This window comes from Pelodiscus sinensis, chromosome 14 (genome assembly GCF_052426305.1).
Source record: "Pelodiscus sinensis isolate ZL-2025 chromosome 14, ASM5242630v1, whole genome shotgun sequence".
Classification (NCBI taxonomy): Eukaryota; Metazoa; Chordata; order Testudines; family Trionychidae; genus Pelodiscus; species Pelodiscus sinensis.
This window is the reverse complement of record NC_143065.1, coordinates 31212471-31234365: the sequence shown is the minus strand read 5'-3', so window position 1 is coordinate 31234365 and position 21895 is coordinate 31212471. Positions and strand designations below refer to the sequence as shown.

The window sequence follows — 21895 nt, the reverse complement described above, 5'->3', positions numbered from 1 at the left end:
CTGCATTTCTTTAGGCTTAGTGAAAACTGTGTGTGTTTATTAGGTGGGCAGTTCAAGTTCTATGATGTCCTTAACTACTCATGTGTTTGATTTTTAAGTGCTTTCATTTTGTAAAGAACCTGTTAGGTAAGTACATTGCTGTCACTTAGCAACTGCAACTAGCTTTCACAATGAAACTTTCAGGCATTTGTGTTAATGTGAGGAAAGTGTACCCCACTGTGCCATCACCCATCTCTTGTTGTCAGAAACATGCCCATACAGGTGGCAACACGTGCTCACAGAACCAGATGGGAGGGAGGGTTAGTTATAACCAGTTTTCATTGAAATGGCTGACAGCATACAATTCAGAGCAGCGGTTAGCTACACCTAGGGCCCTACCACGTTCTTGGCCATGAAAAAACGTGTAAAGGAACTTGAAATCCACTCTCTTCCTGGGAAATCTGGGATTGTGTGTGCTTTTATCCTATACTGTGCAGATTTCACAGGCGAGACCAGCATTTCTCAAATTGGGGGTCCTGACCTAAAAGGAAGTTGCAGGGTGGGTCACACTGTTATTTTAGGAGGTTCACAGTATTGCCACCCTCACTTCTGTTCTGCCTTCAGAGCTAGGTGACTGGAGAGTGGCAGCTGCTGGCCAGGCAACCAGCTCTGAAGACAGCACTCCACCAGCTGTAGCGCAGAAGTAAACATGCCAATACCATACCATGCCACCCTTACTTCTGGGTTGCTTCCTGGAGAGTGGTGGCTTCTGACTGAGGGTCCAGGTCTGCAGGCAGCAGTAAGGGTGGCAGCACCATACCATACCTTGCCATCCATATGTCTGTGCTGCTGCTGGCAGCATCCCTGCCCACAAAGTTAGGCTCCTGGTCAGCAGCTGCTGCTCTCCAGCTGCCCAGCACTGAAGTCAGTGCTGCTATCAGCACCAGTGCAGAAGGGGAGCAGTGCCTTGTGGTCTCCAGCCACCCTTTCTTGGGTCATGACCCCTACAATTACAACAGGACATTTCCTATTTAAATAGCTGCAGTCATGAAATGTACAATTTTTAAACTCCAATTACTCTAAAACTGACCAAAATGGACCATGAATTTGGTAAGACCCTAGCTATATTCCTCCCCCCCACCTTCCAAAACACATGGGCTCACACACAAGGCACCAAAATTCTCACAATAATCAAGCCCACTTCTAGCCTTTACACTGGAGCTCAGAGGGGTCTCATCCTGTATCACTCACTCCAGGCCTTCGATGCGCTTTGCACCTGTGCTGGTATTCCAGCCTTTTCTGAAGAGAAATGTTGCCCCTCAGCCTCCAGTGCTTGTACTTTCCATGGGATACAGCCCAGCCTTCTCAGGTACTCCTCCGAAAAACTGAATGCTATTTACTGGCTTGAATCCTTCCAAATTCCAGAGCCCCACTTCCTTACCATCTCTGCTTATCTTCCAATAACCTCCAGCAGGCAATCTCTGGGCTTGCCCCCAGGGCCACCCCAAATGCCCATTTAACAAGTCAATAATTAGAAGCACAGCTGCCAGCCACCTCCCTGAAGTGACAGAAAAATCTGTGTCTGCAAAGCCTGCTGTACCTGTTAAATGTTAATGAACGGTGCAGGCTCAGGCTGTGCATGAGGACATGCTGCCACCACCCACCACCCGCAGTCCCCTGAACTCCACACACAGGGAAACTTCCGCTGGCCGCTGCAGGGGTGCTAATGAGGCAAGCGCACATTAAAGCCACAATCAAAGCCAACCCAATTCTTAGACACCTAAATATGTCAACCTGCCAGCAGGAGAGAATTGTTCAATGCTCTCACCTTCCCCGCACCTCCCTCTCTGTGCCCTTCTCCCATCCCCTTCACTTTTTTCTTCTATTCCCCTCCTTCATTCACCTGTCATTGCAGCCCAGAGCTTTCCCCTGAGGAGTAACCGCATTGGAGATAACCTTTCTATAGGGAACAGCAGTCCAGGGGGACAATGTTACTCACATGTAGTGCAGATGAGGGTTCTTAGCAAAGGCTCGCGGTTGGATGCTGCGAAGTCCTGAGTTCTTGATTGTCCTGGAAGGAGATTTAAAAGGACAGTGATGGCGAAAAGGTTGAGGATCAATGAGCACTCAAAACCCTTCGCTAAACTCAAGGAGATAGTTGAGAGAAAATGCCCATAAAACTGGAAGTGACAGGCTGAGCAAAACTGTTTCAGCAGAGGATGCTCGGGGAGTTAGCAGGCGTGGAGAAGAGGGAATGTTTTAATCTCTCGCCTCAGAAGACCTGGGTAAGGTCACAAAGGGAAAGGACTCTGGTTATCTCGATTTAATCTGATAGATCTAGTACTGTCAAGAGCAGGCAAAGCGTGAGCAGACACTGCACAAGCCTCTCCTAAGCAGCTCTGCCGACGCACGATGCACAGCATTTTTCCCTGCTACTGCAGACATGGACTTCCACCCATGGCATTACCAATGCACTTTGGTCTTCACCAGCCGCATGCCTGCTAATCCAGTCCTAAACTCCCCAAACACATCTCTGCCAGTGCTCCTCAATCTGGACCTGCTATCCCCATGGTCCTTGCTATCTCTGGTCCATAGCATCCTGGGGCCCATTGTTCTAGAGATCTGTGATGGATATAAACATCTACAGGGGAGCACCGCAGACATTCAACCCAAGGGGAAAACTTTTTGTTTTGAGCGCTGGAGGACAAATGAGGTTTTTCCCAGCAAAATAAGAAGAGCTGAGAAGGATTCTCTTCCTCTCTTGCTTTGTCTGAGCTAAATCAACACTGTGGCCATGATTTCTTAATCTCTTCTATGGGCAAGATACCAGACTCCATGCCAGCTTTCCTAGACTCAATCTCACCCACCCAGAGTTCATAGGCTGGGGATTTATTTGGTGCTCTGCAGCAGTGAAAGTAACTTAACATTTCTTACAGGTACTGTCCTAATGCAACCTCAGTCACTGCCAGCTCTTTAAATAGCTCCCTGCTGGTTTTTGCTGTAGGTTTCCCACTGAAATGAGGTTGGAGACTTTCACCTTAACCCCTGGTGACCATGTCTGCACATTACAGAACCATCACCTAGTATAATTCAGCATCTGCTTGAGAGAGGCAGGCTACATCTACACTATGGCTACATCTAGACTGCAAGCCTCTTTCAAAAGAGGCTTTTTCGAAAGATACTTTTGAAAAAGCCTCTTTCGAAAAAGAATGTCTAGACTGCACGCAGTACTTTCGAAAAAGCAAGTCGCTTTTTCGAAAGAGAGCACCCAGGCAGTCTGGATGCTCTCTTTCGAAAAAGCCCTGTTTGCATTCAAGAACGCCTTTTTTTGAAAGAGCACTTTTGAAAAAAGGTGTTCTTCCTCGTGAAATGAGGAGTACCGCCGTCGAAAGAAAAGCCGCGTTCTTTCGATTTAATTTCGAAAGAACGCGGCTGTAGTCTAGACGCAGGTGAAGTTTTTTCGAAAAAACCCTGCAGTCTAGACACAGCCTATGAGTTTTCGCAGCAAAAAATATGCTAATGAGGGACTCATTTGCATGAGTCACAATCTCATTTGCATATTTTCTTGCGTATTTTTTGCGCTAGGGGTTTTTACGCAAAAACAAGCAGTATGGATGTTTTCTTTTTGCGCAAAAAAATCTTTTTCTGCAAGATCGATATACCTAAGGATCTTGAGGAAAAAGGGGTTTTGCGCAAAAAGAAAACATCCACACTGCTTGTTTTTGCGCAAAAATGTATCGGCAGAAAATATGCAAATGAGATCATGACTCATCCAAATAAGTCCCTCATTAGCATATTTTTTGCGGAGAAAACTCATAGTGTAGACGTAGCTGCACAGTTTAAGGCACTGGAATGGGATGTGAAAGGTCTGGGTGCTGCTCCTGGCTCTACTCGAGACTTCCTGTGTATCTGGCAAAACACTTCCTCTCTCCATACCGCAGCCCCCCCATCTGTAAAATAGGGATTCCACAACATCCCTACTTCCAAAGGGTACGCAGAGGACATGGTGCCTGCAAAGCAGTCCTCTGCTTCAGTGAAAGGGTGTGTGTAAGTTCACAGAGATACAAGGCCGGTGGTTCACATCTTAGGAGAGCAGAGTATGGACCCAGAACTGGACTAGCGGGGGTGATCCAGCTTAGGACTGAAGAGTATTGGCAGAGCTGTGTAAAGCCCCCAGACAGCCTGACCAGGTTCTAGCTAGGACCGGAAGGCACCAGCAGCTGAGAAAAATCAAGGTTCTGCATGAGCCTGGGAGCAGCCCGCTGTGCTCTCTGCATCATAGGGCAGAGGCCGTAGGATGAGAGGAGCAATAGTTCCCTGCTGCCACCTGAACTGGCTGCCCCCTCACCACCCTTCAGGTCTCTCACCCTCATCCAGGCCTGATACTCACAGCCTCTGGAGTCCCGTGTACAGCTCCATGTCTACAGCATTCAGCGTCTGCAAGTTCTTCCAGTTCTCTATGTGTCTGTGGAGAGGAAGGACAGGCTCAGCGCTTGGCACAACAGGACAGTCAGGCTGTTTCAAGCAGGGGAAGTACTGCCTGACACAGGCAGCAAGCAACACCCAGGAAACGACTGATAGCAGCAGTTCTCAAACTTTACCAGCCCGAGCACCCCCATTTTGATGTTAAAATCTTTAAACTCCTCAAGCCCACCCAGCTCAGCTGCAGGCCCCACCCCCACTATACCCCTACTCCAAAGCCCCATTCCTGCACCACACCCCAAAACCTCATCCCCACACCACTTCTTCCCTGCCTCCTTCTGCCTTCTCCCTGCTCTGCCCCCTCCTTCCCAGAACCATTTGCATAACGTGGAACAGCTGATCGCAATGCACAGCGGGGACTAGGAGGGAGGTGGAGGAATTGATCAGTGGGCCCAGCACGAGGACTCTAGCAGACCCACAGGGGTCCATGGATCCCAGTTTAAGAAATGATCTATAGGAGACATTCCTTGGCTTTGCCCAAAGCCCTATGCAGAGTCTGTGGGAAACAGAGGCTATTGCGTTTGCAATCCTCACATAAGCTGTTGCTCCCACACTGTGGAACTCAGGTGGTTTCCATTATAACCCCCTCACATCCAATTTATCTTGTTTTTTTAGTATTATCTCCAATTCTCTGCAGCTTTGGGGGACAAGCCATCACATAAGGACATAAGAACGGCCGTACTGGGTCAGACCAAAGGTCCATCTAGCCCAGTAGCCTGTCTGCCGACAGTGGCCAGCACCAGGTGCCCCAGAGAGGGTGGACCAAAGACAATGATCAAGCGATTTGTCTCCTGCCATCCTTCTCCGGCCTCTGACAAACAGAGGCCAGGGACACCATTTCTATCCCCTGGCTAATTGCCTTTTATGGACCTAACCTCCATGAAATTATCTAGCTTCTCTTTAAACTCTGTTATAGTCCTAGCCTTCACAGCCTCCTCTGGCAAGGAGTTCCACAGGTTGACTACACGCTGTGTAAAGAAGAACTTTCTTTTATTAGTTTTAAACCTGCTCCCCATTAATTTCATTTGGTGTCCTCTACTTCTTCTATTATGGGAACTAATAAATAACTTCTCCACACCACTCATGATTTTATATACCTCTATCCCCCCTCAGTCTCCTCTTTTCTAAACTGAAAAGTCCCAGTCGCTTTAACCACTCTTCATATGGGACCCCTTCCAAACCCCTAATCATTTTAGTTGCCCTTTTCTGAACCCTCTCCAAGGCCAAAATATCTTTTTTGAGGTGAGGAGACCACATCTGTACACACTATTCAAGATGTGGGCGTACCATAGTTTTATACAGGGGCAGTAAGATATTCTGTGTCTTATTTTCTATCCCTTTCTTAATGATTCCTAGCATCCTATTTGCCTTTTTGACCGCCGTTGCACACCGCGTGGAAGTTTTCAGAGAACTATCCACGATAACTCCAAAATCTCTTTCCTGATTTGTCATAGCCACATTAGCCTCCATCATACTGTACGTATAATTGGGGTTATTTTTCCTGATGTGCATTACTTTACACTTATCCACGTTAAATTTCACCTTGTGTTTTCTATGGCCCTGTCCTTTAATATTTTATTAAGAGACCCACAGAAACACCAGTGGCCTAATGGTTAATGTAGCCAACTGGGGAGGAGGAGTTTTGGGTGAGTCACTTCCCCTCTGTGTGTCTCTCTCACTCTGCCCACGTGCAAAGCAAAAACAACTCTCGAGATCCCCACAGAAGTGACACTAGCACCGCTAAGCAGAAGGCTAATGTTTTATTTAAAAGTTGGGCCGCTGAGCCCAAAACTGGCAGGAAGAGGGCATTTGCTCTTCCAGATGAGCTGCCCAGCCCACAGATAAGATCCCTTCCAGGCTCAAATGCACTGAGCTTTGACCCTAACAGATTCACAGCACCCAGTCTCCAATGTGGCCTCGGATGGGTCTGGCCCAGCCACACCATACAACATTCCCACGTGGAAGAGCCAGAGTTCAGGGCCCAGCTCAGGGCTCCTGGTCCCTGAAGCTGCTGGAAGGCAGACACCCCTCAGAGCAGCTCTCACCCCACACAGACCCCAGGAAAGGATAGCGGGCTCTCCTCTCTCAGACAGCTGATCCACCCAGCAGAATCTGTCTTGACAATAGCAGTTCTGATTTCTTGTTTCCAATCAACAGGCTCTTCATGACATAAGAGAAGGGGGCAGCCCTGCCTATAATGGGACACACGGGTATGCAGCGCCTCTGCAGGTCTTTCACCGGGTGAGGGAACAACAGCGTAGGAGACAGTGACAGGTTGCTGGACTATGCAGGAAAGTCAGTGGGGCTCCTGCTACTGGTGACCTCCATGACACTTCAGAACCATTTGTTACACTCAATCACCACTGGACACTCATCTTCAAAAGGCCCTTGGAGCCAGGGGAAATGGAAGGTCACAGGGATCATACAGGGAGGAGGAGCGGAGATGCACCAGAAGGCTTGTGGGGCCAAAGAAGCCTGTTTCTGATCTCCACGGGCAATGTTCAGCTGCTTCACACATGGGACCGGGTTTCTACAAACCCTTTGCCCGCTGCTCGGCAAACTAGAGAATAACCCCCTGAGCAAAGCGGCCACCATCCGCAGGAGCTGTACGTCGGTCGCACATCCCTCTAGCAGAGCCACAGCAAGGGGGAAGAGCACCATGGAGCTATGATACAGGCACGTGCCAAGTTTGTGACTAGGACAATACTGAAAGAGATTAAATTAGAATAAATAAATTCCTCCAATGGAGAGGCAGCGCCCCCATGCTATCCTCGAATTAGCTGGTAAACCTCATTGCAGGAAGAATACCAGCTAATTCGAGTTAGGGCTTTAAATCGGAATCCCGTTTCACTGCTGCGTGTAAACCCGGGCAGTTACTTCGGGCTAGTCAATTTCTAAAATGGCGACCGGCTGGGAACATGCAAATCAAGCGCGGGATATTTAAATCCCGGGCTTGGTTTGCAATTCTGGTCGCCCTCATTAGCCTCCCAGATCGATCTAGGGGGCTTGTGTAGACATACCCTCTGGTAGGAAGTGGCTTAACCCAGTACCTGTGGAATAGGCCACTTGCTGGGGGCAAGGATTCTATATGGAGAGATGGATCTGAAACGCCAATTTGGGAGGGACTATATTATGCAACACCAAAGTGCTAAGAGTACCCTGACTCTTTAAGGGCCCCGACCTAAGCCAAAGGTAAGGGGCAAGATGCAACTAGCCCCAGCCAGATCCAAGAGCTAAGAGTTGAGCAGCTCCGTCTGTGATGTAGAAAAGCCATTGGTTTCCCCTCGATAGAACCCTGCTCAGAGCAGATGGGCAGCTGTGGGGGAGGCAGGAACCTAGTCCCCACATCCACAGACACAAAAGCAAGGAGGGCTTGGGGGAACCCTGGGGCAGCCAGTGAGAAGCAGGGGCTCATGGGATAGGATGCTATAGCAGAACATCAGGAGGGGAGATTGTTTCGTGGGGTGGGAGGATGTGAAGAGGGATAGGTAATCTGAGCTACGGGGGAAAGGGTTATGGGGGCAGTAAGGGCCTGCAACAAGTGTTTGGAGAAGGAGAGGAAGTCCAAGGGGGAGTGAGCCCCAAAAGCAGCTTCTCTTGTTCCGCCCCTTTCTCCATTAGCTTATCTCCTTCTGCACCGTCTGGCCCCTTGTCCTCACAGCTAGCAGCTGCTACCACCACCACTAGCCTACCTGGAGCTCCCCACCCCCACCCTGCCCAGCGCCAGCAAGAGGAGCAGGGAGATGGGGGAGGAAGAAAAGCCGCTTCACCACCACAACTTGGCTCCACTGCACCTTCCCCGCCATCGCTTTGCCTGGCACCTGCTGGGCTGGGTGAGCTCTCTCTAGCAACTGGCCTGATTCTCCAGCCCCAGCCCCTCAAACTCTCCAGTGGATTTGTCCTCACCCCAGTCCTGTGTGGCAAGGAGCGATGAGGGTCTATTACAGGAGTGGGTGGGAGAAGTTCTGGAGCTTGCAATGTGCAGGACAAAGGCTTGGCCACTCTGGAAGACTTGGCCAGCAGTGTGACCAGTGCTTGGACGTCGTGGCCTTCGGTGAGTACTGGTGTCAGGATGAGCCTTTCTTCGGCGTCGACTCCTGGGAGTCCAGGGCTGAAGGCAGCACACTGCACACCAAAGCACTCAGTGCCGAGTTCTGTCCTCGAGGCCAAAGAGTGGATTCCAGTAGGAGCCGCTTCAAGTGAAAGTCCCCGCTCTTTTCTGGAATGTGGTTTGAAGGCCCTGCAGATCTTGTACCTATCTGCTTGATAAGCTTCCCCCAGGCACCAGAGGCACAAGCCGTGAGGGTCACTTGTGTGCATACATTTTACGCAAGACCTGCAGGGTTTGAAGCCCTGGGACTTGCGCATGTCCCTGGGACAGGAAAACCCCTTCACCTCCCACTGCACTAACAATTAACAAACAAGCAAGTTGTAAACTCTAGGGACACATAGCACTTGCAGTGCAAGAGAGCCACGGTTCCAACAGCCATCTCTGGTGGTAAGAAGGAACTGAGAGGCAGGCAGGTCAGCAGGGTCATACGTAGTGTGCTGCATTGGCACCACTCCAGGAGTAACTAGGGTAAAACTTCCTGACAGCCATGCACGTGACATTCGCACATCTTATTGGAATTGATATGAGCAAGCTCTCAAAGAAGAATATGTTTAATCCAGAGAAACAAAGTAGGTGAAGAAACAAGGTAGGTGAAATTATCTTTCCTTGGACAAACTTCTGTTGGGGACAGAAACAAGCTTTTGAGCTTACACGGAGCTTTTCAGGTCAAGGAAATGTACTCGGTGTCACAGTCCCAAAATGAGTAGCCACAGTGTCCCGAGGGTTTACCAAATGCATGGCAGCGGGGTCATATCGAGTTGCCACTTTTGAAAATATTGACCTAAAACCACTTGACTAAGATCATGTGCCAACATTTGGCCCAGTGTATGCGGACCAAATGTTGGAAAAGCCTCTTCTGAAAAAAAGAATCAGAAAAGGTATGCAAATTGCAATTCGCAGTTTGCATAACTCCCCCCCCCCCCAAAAAAAATCCCAACAGTGTAGACATAGCCCCTACATTATGTAGAGATGCCTACATTACATCCAGTCCACACACACAACTTGTATCTTGCCTAGTTAGGCTGGGGTGGATTTCCACGAGGATGCCTTTTCTCCATAACACTTGAGCAAATGACATGGCCCCTTTACAGACACACAGCTCAAAACCCACATTTGTGTTTGGATGCTGGGCTGCGAAATAAGCACCAGATTCCAGCAAGCAAGCATCACTCACATAAACACATGCACAATAGAAATGTAAGCTGCGCGTTTGACTCCACACCCTTGCAGGGCAAGGAGGAAATTGATTTGTCATCCAGGCAAATTAGGTCTAGTGATCTGGACAGACGCATTAGCTTTCAATTATCTGATATGTTTAGCATTATAAACAAACTACATGGCACACCAGCTCTAGGCCAAGCAGATATGAATGTGGGAGGCAGGGAAGAAAGGGCCTTCTTTTAAAAGCAGCAGCAGATAGCAGCCTCTCCCCTGCTGTCAGGAGAAAACAAGTCCCCCAGGCCATGCAACTCAGCCTGACCAGGAATTAAAAAAAAAAAAAAAAAAAAAAAAAGTTGATAGGTTCAAGGGCTTCCTTTAAACCCACTGCAGCGTGTTTTGTGACTGGTGTGCAGATCTGGAAGGCTGCCGCAATGCAAAGCAGCAATTACCTGTGGGAATACCAATGAGCCGCTGACAATCCATTGAACCCCCCCTGCAGTGTGTTGATGAGGTGCTAGAGATCCTGGGTCAATTCCACAGTGTTTGGTGAAGTCTCCTGGCAATCACTGTAGCACTCATCGCGGTACAGGGTGCACTCTGACGCTGCTCACGTCACTACCCTTTGAGAGCCAGTTCCATTAGCGATGACTGATGGTTACCTAATGCCAAGGGATCCCAAAGAATTTAACTAGCTCTACAAACAGCGGTCACTCTTCCTCCACTGACTGGTAACCACTGCTAGCTTGGAAGCTCTAGGTAGCCGCACTGGGACACAACAGGAGGTTCAGGACAGAGAGGAAGTTATGAAGAATCCTGTCTCCAACTGCATGAGGAATTTTAGAGCCAGCAAAATAACTCCCTGAGATGGAAGGAGCATGGCTAGAGACTGATGGGCTAACATCAACTTTTGCAAGGAATGCCACAGGCTTTTTAACCACCGGACAGGGCCTTGGCTTTCGACTCCATCAGAAGAACAACACCACACCAGGGCCCTGCACCACGCTAGGACACAGAGGTCACTACTGACTCAGAGGAGCTCTCCTCCACCGCTCCCTTCTGCTCATCACCTCCTACCCCCACAATGGGGCACTGGAGTCAGTACGGACTCAGGACTGGTGCCCCGTTTGAGTCACCCACGCTCTGCTCTGTAGCGTTCTACTGGAGTCAGCACTGACTCGGGGAGAGCACCCGTTCCTGCCCCTGCAGCCCCCTGAGTTTTCTCTGAGGAGCCCCCTCTGTGGTGACCCCAGTTACACCACTAAGCGACTGGATGTTTTCACACAAGTTGCTGATGCCCAGATGTTCGCAATCAGCACTGGGCAATTCCCCCCGCCCCCCACAGACACAAACACCTTTCACTTTCAGATGAGTCTATATGAAAATCTCAGAACTCAAGGTGTGTCTAGACTACATGCCTCCGTCGATGGAGGCATGTAGATTAGACAGATCGGCAAAGGGAAATGAAGCCACGATTTAAATAATTGCGGCTTCATTTAAATGTACATGGCTGCCGCACTGAGCCGACAAACAGCTGATCAGCTGTTTGTCGGCTCAGTGCGCTAGTCTGGACGCTCCGTGCCGACCTGAAAGCCTTTTATCGACATCCCCGTTATGCCTCGTAGGATGAGGTTTACCGGGGATGTCGATAAAAGGCTTTCATTTCAACAGGGGAGCGTCCAGACTAGCGCGCTGAGCTGACAAACAACTGATCAGCTGTTTGTCGGCTCAGCGCGGCAGCCATGTAAATTTAAATGAAGTCGCAATTATTTAAATCGCGGCTTCATTTCCCTTTGCCAAATAAACAAATCTACATGGCTCCATCGACGGAGCCATGTAGTTTAGACGTACCCTCAAAGGCTCTGTCCAAGGACCAGGGATCAAAGGTAACCACTGTGACAATGAATAAATGAACAATTCCTGGCAAGTTCCACCAAATCAGGGAAGCAACAGACTTGGTTTACACCACATCCTGCCCCCATCAACCTGCACTGGCTGGATTTGCTAAACCCTTCCTGGTAGGCAGGAAGTGGGGTGGGTATTGAAAAGGTCTTTGCTGTCCAGTGCGGGTAAGAGAAGCCAGCACATGGAGTGTCTCTGCTCCTCCTCCCTGAGACTTTGTCTATTTGTCTGGCAATTGCGTGACATGGTTAGTCAAGTGTTCACAGGTGCTCAAACACCCCTCTCTCCCCCCAAAGACAAAAGCTGTGCCATGGCAAGTATTGATGTAAACAGCACTTTGTCAGGCAGGAGTGCTCTCCTACCAAGAAAGCAAACGTCATTCATAGTGGGGGAATGAAAGTTTTTTGTCCGCAGAAATGCTGACAAACAGCGTTTACACTGACTGACTTTTAGTGACACGACTCTCGCGCTATGTAGCATAGACCTACCTGTAGTGTTTGAGTTCAGTATCACCCTGTCTGATACTGCTCTCTGGACAGCAGGAGCTGGGCATGGCTTGAGGCCCTTCCTGCTGGTGAACACAGACCTCCCTTTCCCTTTCCCATCATTCACAACCCCTGTATCAAATGTCATGTCTCCATTTGATGTAAACGGTTCTTATGGTAGGTCACTTTCATGGGACATCCAGAACTAGCTCATTCACTCCTGAGCCCAGCACACAAAGACTTACCTCTCCTTAAACAGTGATCGAAATGTAACCGTGTTAGTCTGGTCTAGCTGAATCAAAAAACAGGACTATGTAGCACTTTAAAGACTAACAAGATGGTTTATTAGGTGATGAGCTTTCGTGGGCCAGACCCTCTTCCTCAGATCAAATAGTGGAAGAAAATTGTCACACACATATTCCTGCTCATCCAGAAATATAATTTATGCTATCATGTGCCAAAAGTGTCCGTCTGCTATGTACATTGGACAAACGTCTCAGACACTTCACCAAAGGATCAATGCCCACAAAACAGATATTAGACAGGATCACAAAGAAAAAGCAGTTTCTTGCCATTTCAACCAGAAAGGACATTGTCTCAACAACCTGATTACCTGCATCCTGCTTCAAAGACGTTTTAAGACTGCACTTGAAAGGGAATCCTCTGAACTGTCATTCATGCTTAAATTTGACACTTGACGCCTGAGTTTGAATAAAGAATCTAATTACCTTACCCATTACAAAGATAGCTTCCCCAGTTATCACCTCTAATATCATTAGCTCACAGACATTTACCTTCCCCCCCACCCATCTCCCTTCTGTCCTGAAATTTGATTTGTCCTTTTCATATGTGTTCATTTTTTTTAATTGTATCCTTTGGTATATATGGTTGTGACAATTTTCTTCCACTATTTGATCTGAGGAAGTGGGTCTGGCCCACGAAAGCTCATCACCTAATAAACCATCTTGTAAGTCTTTAAAGTGCTACATAGTCCTGTTTTTTTATTCCTCCCCTTAGACAGTCTTTATTTCAGCTCAGCCCCAGAGAAGAAAAGGTTCATGGAATCTGATTTCGGGTTCTCCTCTCCTGTGCCAGGGAGAGGTTGAAGATATGCTCCAGACTATTGTAAGGTTAAGGGAAACTGCCTGTCCTGAACGCAGATTTGCCAGATGACCTTGCCCACTCCTCCCTGGTCTACACTAAGGAGGAGTTATTTCAAAATTACTCCCCTTATTTTGAAATAACAAGCAGAGTGTCCACACTACCAAGCCCTTTATTTCAAAAATATAGTAGCCCAATGTCTATGAGTCTGTAATGCTGACGTACACGACCACACCTCCTGGCCGTGTATGTCAGCGCCTCGCCCCACTTCCCCTCCCACCGTGGCACTCCGCTGAGTGCTGCACCGTTCAGCTGGGCCGTGGCGGGGGAGCAAGCGGCGGCAAGCGGCTGTTTGGGGTCTGCATTCCTCATGTACGTCACTGCCCCACCCTCCTTCCCCTCCCACTGTGGCGCTCACGTGCCCCCGTGTACGTCACCACCCTGCCCCCCCCTTCCCCTCCTGTGGAGCAACCTGCCCTCTGGCTGTGTACGTCACCGCCCCACCTCTCCTCCCCCGCGGTGGCCTGGCTGAGCACGCAACACTCAGCCGAGTTGCCACAGAGGGAGGGGAAGGAGGCGGTGGAATATATGGCCAGGGGGCGGAGCCATGTACGTCATCGCTACCCCTTCCTCTCCTGCTGTGGTGCTCAGCTGAGTGCTGAGCCCCTCAGCCAGGCCGCCGCAGGGCAGCCAGCGGCACAAGGGGCTATTTTGGCTCCCCTGCAGTGGGAGGGGAAGGGGGGCAGGGCGGTGATGTACACAGCCCCGCCCCCTGGCTGTGTACATCACTGCTCCGCCCCCCTCCCTCGCGGCGGCCTGGCTGAGCAGGCAGCACTCAGCTGAGCGCCACGGCAGGAGGGGAAGGGGACGGAGAACGGGGGCCTGCAGAGATGGAGGGGAGAGATGGAGGAGAGAGAGGCAGGAGGAGGAGGAGGAGGAGAAGAGAAAGAAAGGGAGAGTGAGAGGCAGGAGGGGGAGAAGAGAAAGAAAGATGGAGAGAAAGTCAGAAGGCGAGAGAGGCAGGAGGCAGAGGAGAGCAGAGAGAGAGGGGGAGGCAGTAGGAAGAGAGAGAGAGAGAGAGAGAGAGATGGAGGGAGAGACCAGAGGCTCAGGAGAGAAGACCAAGTTGGAGGAGAGACCTGAAAATCCCGTTTTATGACAGGCTAATTGGCTAGTTTCAAAATAATGGGCTGTTTATTTTGAAATAACAACTTCTGCTTTCCAGGAGGAATAACGCTTACTTTGAAATAGTTATTTTGAAATAGCAGTAGTGTGAACTCTTCACTGCTGCTACTTCCCACAGTTGTTCATAGTAATTATTCCCCAGTGCTTTCTGGGGCTCTAAGTTGAGGTACCTCGTCCACATTAAGGGAGCCTGCCTCGGACTAATTTTGAGGCTTCCCTGTAGTGTGGACATGCCATTGTGAAAGAGTTATGTCGGGAGTTATGTCTAAATAAGTTATTTTGAAATAATTTCCTAGTGTAGACACGCCCTCCATGAGAGACAAGAGAAAGTCCATAGCTAGGGATGTTAAATATCAGTTAATTGCGTAGTCAATTAACCTCATGAATTCTTATTGGTTACTCAACTATTCTATAGTCCTCCAGGGTGGGACCAGCAGCCAGTGCGCTCTGGCCTCACTCCCGAGGAACCTCCTGTCACTCTGTGCTGGGAGCCAGTTAGAAACCAGCTCCCCTAGTGAACCGGCTGCCTGTCACCCTGCACTGCTGCCTCTGATACAGAAGCAGCAGCCCAGGATGGCAGCAGCCCCTGTCTGGGAGAAAAGGGGACTGAGCTCCCAGATCCAGCGTGAACCAGAACTGAGCCGGGCTGCCTGCCTGGCTCCTAATACACTTTAAATACTTTTGCTTATCGGTTAATCGACTACACTATTACATCCCTACCAATAGCACAGTGAAGAGCCTGACTATATGCAGGGAGATTAAACAGAGCCCAGGTCTCTGATTTACATTCTCCACTCACCCACACCTGCATACCCCATAAGAGTTTCTGAGGAAGCCGTAAAATCAAGTCATCCTTTATAGTATTATAAAGCTCTTATCAAATACATTTAATAACTACAGGCATGAAAGACTTAATTCACTCAACATGGAAGTTATAAAACTGAATGAGTAACTGAGCATCAAAGGGAAATACAGACACATAAATACTTACAAGGGCAATATTTTCCCTATTAAAAGGATGGATTTCCCCTCAACGCCCCCTCCCCATGGGCACATAAAAAAAAGTCTCCCAGCACTGAGGAAGTTTGTCTAGTTAGAGAGTAATTTGAGGTCATTGGGAAAAAAAAGACTCCAGCTTTGGATAAATAATTATCAGCATAACCCTAGGGTGTAATTGTGATTTGTCAAGGTAAGGATCATAAAACATAACAGTTTGTGACACAGCACTCTCTACTCATGCAGATCTGTGCCTCTAACCAGGCCCTTATAGAGCACATATGAGGGTAGACACTGTACTTGAGGCATGCCTAGGTCTCAGGAGACGAAAGCAGGAGTAGAGGCAGTTAGGTACCCTTCCATGACCCCGGCCTTGTGTAGCCTAGTGATCCATGTGGGATCATTCAGAGGAACTATGTTGGTTCAGAAGGGTGCAACAACTAGGGTTCCCAGGTGTGCCGTTTTGAACCGGACAGTCCAGTATTTGAGCTTTCTATTCAGGAAACAAATTGAGAAAATATAAACGAGAAAATAGAAATGTAAATGTCAGTATTTTCTAAATAAAATGTAATGTAGATTGTGATGTAAAGTCAAATGTGTCCGGTATTTTTGTTGAAACCATCTGGCAACCCTAGCAACAACAAACCAAACAGCACTACTGGTTAGAAATGATTGATGGACAGGCCCGATTTATAGCTAACAGGAAACAGTGTTCAGGTCTGCATTCTGGTCCCAGATGTGACACTAGGAATGTAAAATCCTTAGTGTTATGCTTAACCAGCTAACTATTTACATGGGAACAGGCAGAGGAGCCACTGCTGAGGGTACCCCGCCTCGGTGCGGGAAGGGACTACTTCGGCCAGGCTGGAGCACCATGGGCAAAGGTTGTTCTGGCTGGGTTGAAGCATCCCCAACCCCCACCCGCTACAGCCCCCACTGATTAACTGTAACCATTAAGCATCACCAGGTAAGAATGATGCTTATCAGTTAATCATTCATATCCCCCTGGGTACATCTACATTGCAACACTATTTGGAAAGAACTAGCCCTATTCCGAAATAACTTAGTCCCCATCTACACAGCAGGCAGGTATTTCGAAATAGTGTTGAAATACTATCAAGCTGGGGGACTTCTTACTCTGATTCCTGTAACCCTCATTGTATGAGGAGTAAGGGAAGTCGGAGGAAGAGTGCTCTATTTCAAAATAAGATACGCAATTGACGTAGCTCAATTTGGTAGCTTATTTCAAGTTAAGCCCTGCAGTGGAGCTGCACCTCCTGTTACAATGCACCAGAATCCTACACAGAAACAGCCCAGGCCTCTGTCTGGCATCCCCAGAGAGACAAAGATTTGACTGTGGAGACTGAATTCTTCTCTCCCCACTGCAGAGGGTCTCAGAGTCCCAGCTGAAGCCCACTGACAGGGCATGGGGAGGAAGTTTGCCTGGCTTCTGCCCATGCTGTACTTGTCCTGTGAAAAGAGAATGGCAGTCCTGACCTGGCACCTGTCCCCAGTGCTGGGCTCACTCAAAGCACTTAAGGATGTTGTAGAAGGGGAAATCACAGAGAAACTCTGCTCTTGCAAAAAGTGCAGCGGCATCTCAGATTAATGCTTTGTAATGCTACCGGCCAGGCGACAATGATCCTACAGATGCTCGCCAAGAGATGAGATAAGGCTCTTACCGTGAGGGCTCGAAGGCTGGGTCAGTCTGTGTGTGTTTGTAGAGCACCTCACCCTTCACAGACGCTGCCAGATACACACACTACTAATTCCAACACTGCCGGGAGCTACGTAAGGCCAGCAGAAAGACTCATAGACTCATAGCCTTTAAGATCAGAAGGGGCCATTAGGATCATCTAGTCCAGGGGTTCCCAAACTTTTTGACACGGGGACCAGTAAATCCATTCACGAACTTTTGGAGGACCAGTAATGTTCATTTGCATATTTGCATATTCGTTAATCAAATGATGAATATTCAAATAAGTTGTTTCTGGTCCTCCCAAAACCCCCAGTGCCAGCTTTAGCAAAGCTTTTGATATGGTCACCCACAATATTCTTGCCAGCAAGTTAAAGAATATGGATTGGATAAATGGACTGTAAGACAGACAGAAAGCTGGTTAGACCAGGGTTTCCCAAACTTTTTACTTTAGTTGGAACCCTTTTTTTTCCCAATACTGCTTTTTGCAGCCCAAAAATATAAACACATAAAAAACAAACTGAGAAAATACCAGACATATAACATGTCTGGTATTTTCTCATTAGGTAAGTTGTATTATTACTAGATGTATCAGTTTGTAGTTTCCAACTGCCTGGCTGGTAAATGTGCTCAGGCTGCATGAGTGTGTCTACCAGCCAGCCAGTTCGCAACTACTCGAGGGGGAGTGTGTGTGGGGGAGGCAACAGAATCCCCAGGTTGGACTAACTCATGCGGGGGGTAAGGGGGAAACAGGGGCAGCGTCCCAAGATCTACATATGGCCAGGTCAGTCCCACTCCCCGCAGGCCGATTCATTCCTCCCCCCAGCTCTCCCCGCTGTGCCACTGGCCAGCCCCACTTCCCTCAACCCCCTCCCGGGCAGCCAGGTCTACTTCTCCTCCCAATCTCCCTTGGCCAGCCCCACTGCCTGTATCCAGCCCTCCTTCCAGAGGCCGCTTCTTCTCCCCGCCCCCATCTTCCCCGGCCAGCTCCCTGCCCCCAACCTCGCACCCCCCGGCAGACCTGCTTCCACCGGCCCTCCAATCTCCCCAGCCTGCCCCAATTCCCCCGTCCAGTGCTGCTTCCAGTGGCCAGCTCTCCCCTCCTCCTCACCCCAGAATCCCCTGGCACCTGCACCTTCCCTTAGCCCTGCACTCTCCTGGTGCCTCCCCCTTCCCTTACTGCCCCTGCCCCCTTTGTCCTCTCTTTCCCTGATACCCACCCCCTCAGCACTCTCTGCCCCATCCCCGCCTACCCCTCTGTGCCCTCACACATCACTTGCTCCATCCCCACCTCTCTCATGCCCACCCCTTCTTTCAAGCCTTCTCCCAGCACCTCCCCCTCCAGCCCCCAATGCCCTTCCCCTCTCCTCTCCTCTCCCAGCATAACCCTGTCCCCCCTCCCACTGACACCTCCCCTCCTGCCCTTTTCCTCCTTGTCTGCACTTGGCCCCCTGGCATTTGTCTCTCTCTCCTGCACCTTGTCCCTTGGTGCCTTCCCCACCCAAGCCCCTTCTCCTTCCACTCCTCCCCCTCTACGCAAGCCTGCCGCCGCCGCCTCCTCCTCCTCCTCGCCTCCGCCCAAGCCCGTTCCCTACCTTCTGCCTTCCACATTGTGGGGCCGGAGGCCGCCAGAGCCAGCGTGGCCCCGCCACGTGCCTCCGAAGACTTTTAAAATCTCAGGCCATGACGTCACGTCAAACCCGGGCGTGCTCCCTGCCCACGTGCAACGCCGCACATGGGCAGCAGTAGGCGGTGAGGAGGAGCCGCGCATGGCGGGGACGCTCTGGGTGTGGGGTGGGAGGACACGCGGGGGGGGGGCCGCGCCAGGCAGAACCGGGGGAGAGACCCAGCTGGCACTTCTGGGTTCAGGGGTGTGGGACCCGAATCGGACTGAGGCCAGCCCTGCCGGCAGTCACCAGGCATGCTGAGGCCCGGTATTTTTTTCCTGCAGCTCGGTATCGGGCCGCGGCCCATAGTTTGGGAAACGGTAATCTAGTCTGACCCCCTGCACAGTGCAGGCCACAGAATCTCACCCACCCCCTCCTAGAATAATCCTCTCACCTATAGCTCAGATATTGAAGCTTCAAATAGTTTGAAGACCCCAAGATGCAGAGAATCCTCCAGCTATGATCTGTACCCCATGCTACAAAGGAAGGCGAAAAACCTCCAGGGCCTCTGCCAATCTACCCTGGAGCACTTTTTGTGGAAAAGTGTCCGTAGCCAATCTAGACGCGGTTTTCCGCAAAAAAGCCCCAATCGCCTTTTTCACGATCGGGGCTTTTTTGTGGAAAACAGTACTATGCTGTCTACACTGGCCCTTTTGCGCAAAAGTTTTTCGGAAAAAGACTTTTGCCCAAATGGGAGCAGCATAGTTTTTCCGGAAAAGCACTGATGATTTTACATGAGATCATCAGTGCTTTTCCGGAAATTCAAGCGGCCAGTGTAGACAGCTGGCAAGTTTTTCCGGAAAAGCTGCTGATTTTCCGGAAAAACTTGCCAGTCTAGACACAGCCTGCAGGTACAGGAACCTTCCCCGCTGCAGCTCTCTTTGCCAAAGCTGCCAAGTTTTCCCCCATCTGCCCCGGAGTTAATAACTTTGTAAAACATCTTGCAATCGAGGTTGCAACTGGAGGGGCATCGCATCATCTCTGCCAACATAGACATTGAAGACATGACCCTGTAGGTAGGTACAGGAGCCTGGAAATCACTGTGAATTCCCCTCCCCTCAGAATCCTCTGCCCTCCTAAGCGCACACACAGTTCTCAAGGCACCAGCAGTACCTGGAGTGTATTTTTAAGGACACTTTTCAAGTAAGTTGGGATGAGCTCAGCATCCCAGCCAGTGTCCCCCTCTCACCAAAACACATTTTACTCTCCCAAGCTGCCTGGGAGCTATTGCTCAGTGCTGAAATGCTGTCTCATCTGCAGTATCTAATTTCATTGCAATAAAAAGGCATTTGAGTACGGGAGATGCTCTAGAAAACCAGCCTGTCTCCTGTAAGTGATCTATTTAAGCTCTGCTTGGAATCCACACAGAATTCTCCCAGGCACAGCTGCTCTGCCCAGCTACGCGATGCTGCTGCTAGCCCGTAAGGATGCAGGCCAGAAGCGTAGGCTCCGCATTTCAGTTTCGTTAAAGGGGTTGGGAAGAGAGGCACTGACAGAGTTATTGATACCGTACTGAATGTTGTGTTACACAGGAGGATGGGGAGCAACATCATATGGATGGGAAGGACCAGGAGGGTTACAGGGACCTGCTGCTGGGAGGCAGCAGGGGTCACCCTCCGTCGCCCACTCAGCGTGGCAGCAGGATCTGGAGCAGCCCAGCAATCTGCCCTGCTCCGCCACACCTCTCCTAGCCTGCTGTGCTCTGCTTCAATTCACTCCACCCTAGGGCACTCCACTTCCTGTCGCTATGGGCAGTGGGGTACAGCGGGCTGGGAGAGGGCAGCAGGGAACAGAGCCCTTCATGAGCTGCAGAAGTGAGCCACAGACCTCCGCACGGACATCCGCAGATGTAGGCTGCTGGGGCATTCCAGCTCCCGCCGCCACTGTGAGTGCAGAGGGGAAGGGTGCTGCCACCCAGCACCGGGTACTGCCCAGCTAAGTCCCAACATCCCCCAGCCCACATTGCTCAGGGAAGGGGCGAAATGGGACAGAGCAGCAGCAGGGCAAGGATGGAGCAGGGGTGGGGTGGGGAGCAGGACTTGTGGCAGGGGAGTTGCCTGGGCTCCACATCTGGGGCACTGGAAGGGGTTGCCCTCCCCCGTATCCTCCCTCCCCCCGCAGGGATGGCCCTAGGGTATTATTTCCAATCTATTTCAAAATAGCTTATTCTGAAATTTGGCACAGCACCAAATTTCAGAATGACACACTATTTCAAGCCAGCCCTTATCCCTCGTGCCACGAGGTTTACCGGGTTGGTGAAATAGTGCGCCCATTATTTTGAAAAATATTTTGAAATAATGGGCAGCTTGTGTAGACACGGGGTAGAGATTTCAGGATACCTCCAGTATCTCAAAACAGCCATGCAGTGTAGACATACCCCTAGGGATGGAGATTCTACCATCTCCCTAGGCGACCCATTCCAGTGCTTCACCACCCTCCTAGTGAAATAGTTTTTCCTAATATCCAACCTGGACCTCTCCCACTGTAACTTGAGACCATTGCTCCTCGTTTTGGCATCTGTCACCACTGAGAATAGCCTCTCTCCATCTCCTGTGGAAGCCCCCTTCAGATAGTTAAAGGCTGGTATCAAATCTCCCCTTATTCTTCTCTTCTGCAGACTAAATAAGCCCAAATCCCTCAACCTCTCCTCATAAGTCATGTGCTCCAGCCCCCGAATCATTTTTGTTGCCAAACACAACACGTTTTTGTTGTCAAGCACCTCAGTTCTCTGCAGAGATGAGAACTATGGGATCTGCCCCCTGACCTCTCCGGCACACACAAGGGAGAATGCAGGGCGCACCACCAGAGTAGGGTAACTTGGGTAGAGCTTCGCAGAAGGGCTGCTCGCATCCAGGCTAGGCTGATCTGGGTGCTTAGAACCCCAGCACCGATCCCTCGGGCTACCTACGGTGACGACATGCCCCCTTGCAAAACGTGAGCACCATCCTCCCCCTAGTTCACCAGGATAGTGCCCTCCCCCTCCGGCTTTGTCCTAGCTGCAGGGCTCGTGTTTCAGAACTATCAGCTGACCACTGCCTGCCGCACCCCTGCACAGCGGCTATGCTACAAACCAGAAATAGTGAGCTCTCCTGTTCTCACACTCTGGAGCCAGGTTCTCCCCAGAGCCAGAAGA

At 50.1% G+C, this 21895-nt stretch overlaps 1 protein-coding gene across 3 annotated transcripts in view; it reads right to left on the bottom strand.

Annotated features, from left to right (window-relative positions):
* Positions 1 to 21895, bottom strand: part of NTRK3 (neurotrophic receptor tyrosine kinase 3) — a 390761-nt gene that overhangs the window by 302232 nt on the left and 66634 nt on the right. For all 3 annotated transcript variants that reach the window (XM_075897044.2, XM_075897046.2, XM_075897048.2), the window contains exons 2-3: positions 4370 to 4444; positions 1979 to 2050 (exon numbers count right to left, since the gene is read on the bottom strand). In XM_075897044.2, the coding sequence (XP_075753159.1) occupies positions 1979 to 2050; positions 4370 to 4444 (147 nt within the window). The remainder of the gene's footprint in view (positions 1 to 1978; positions 2051 to 4369; positions 4445 to 21895) is intronic.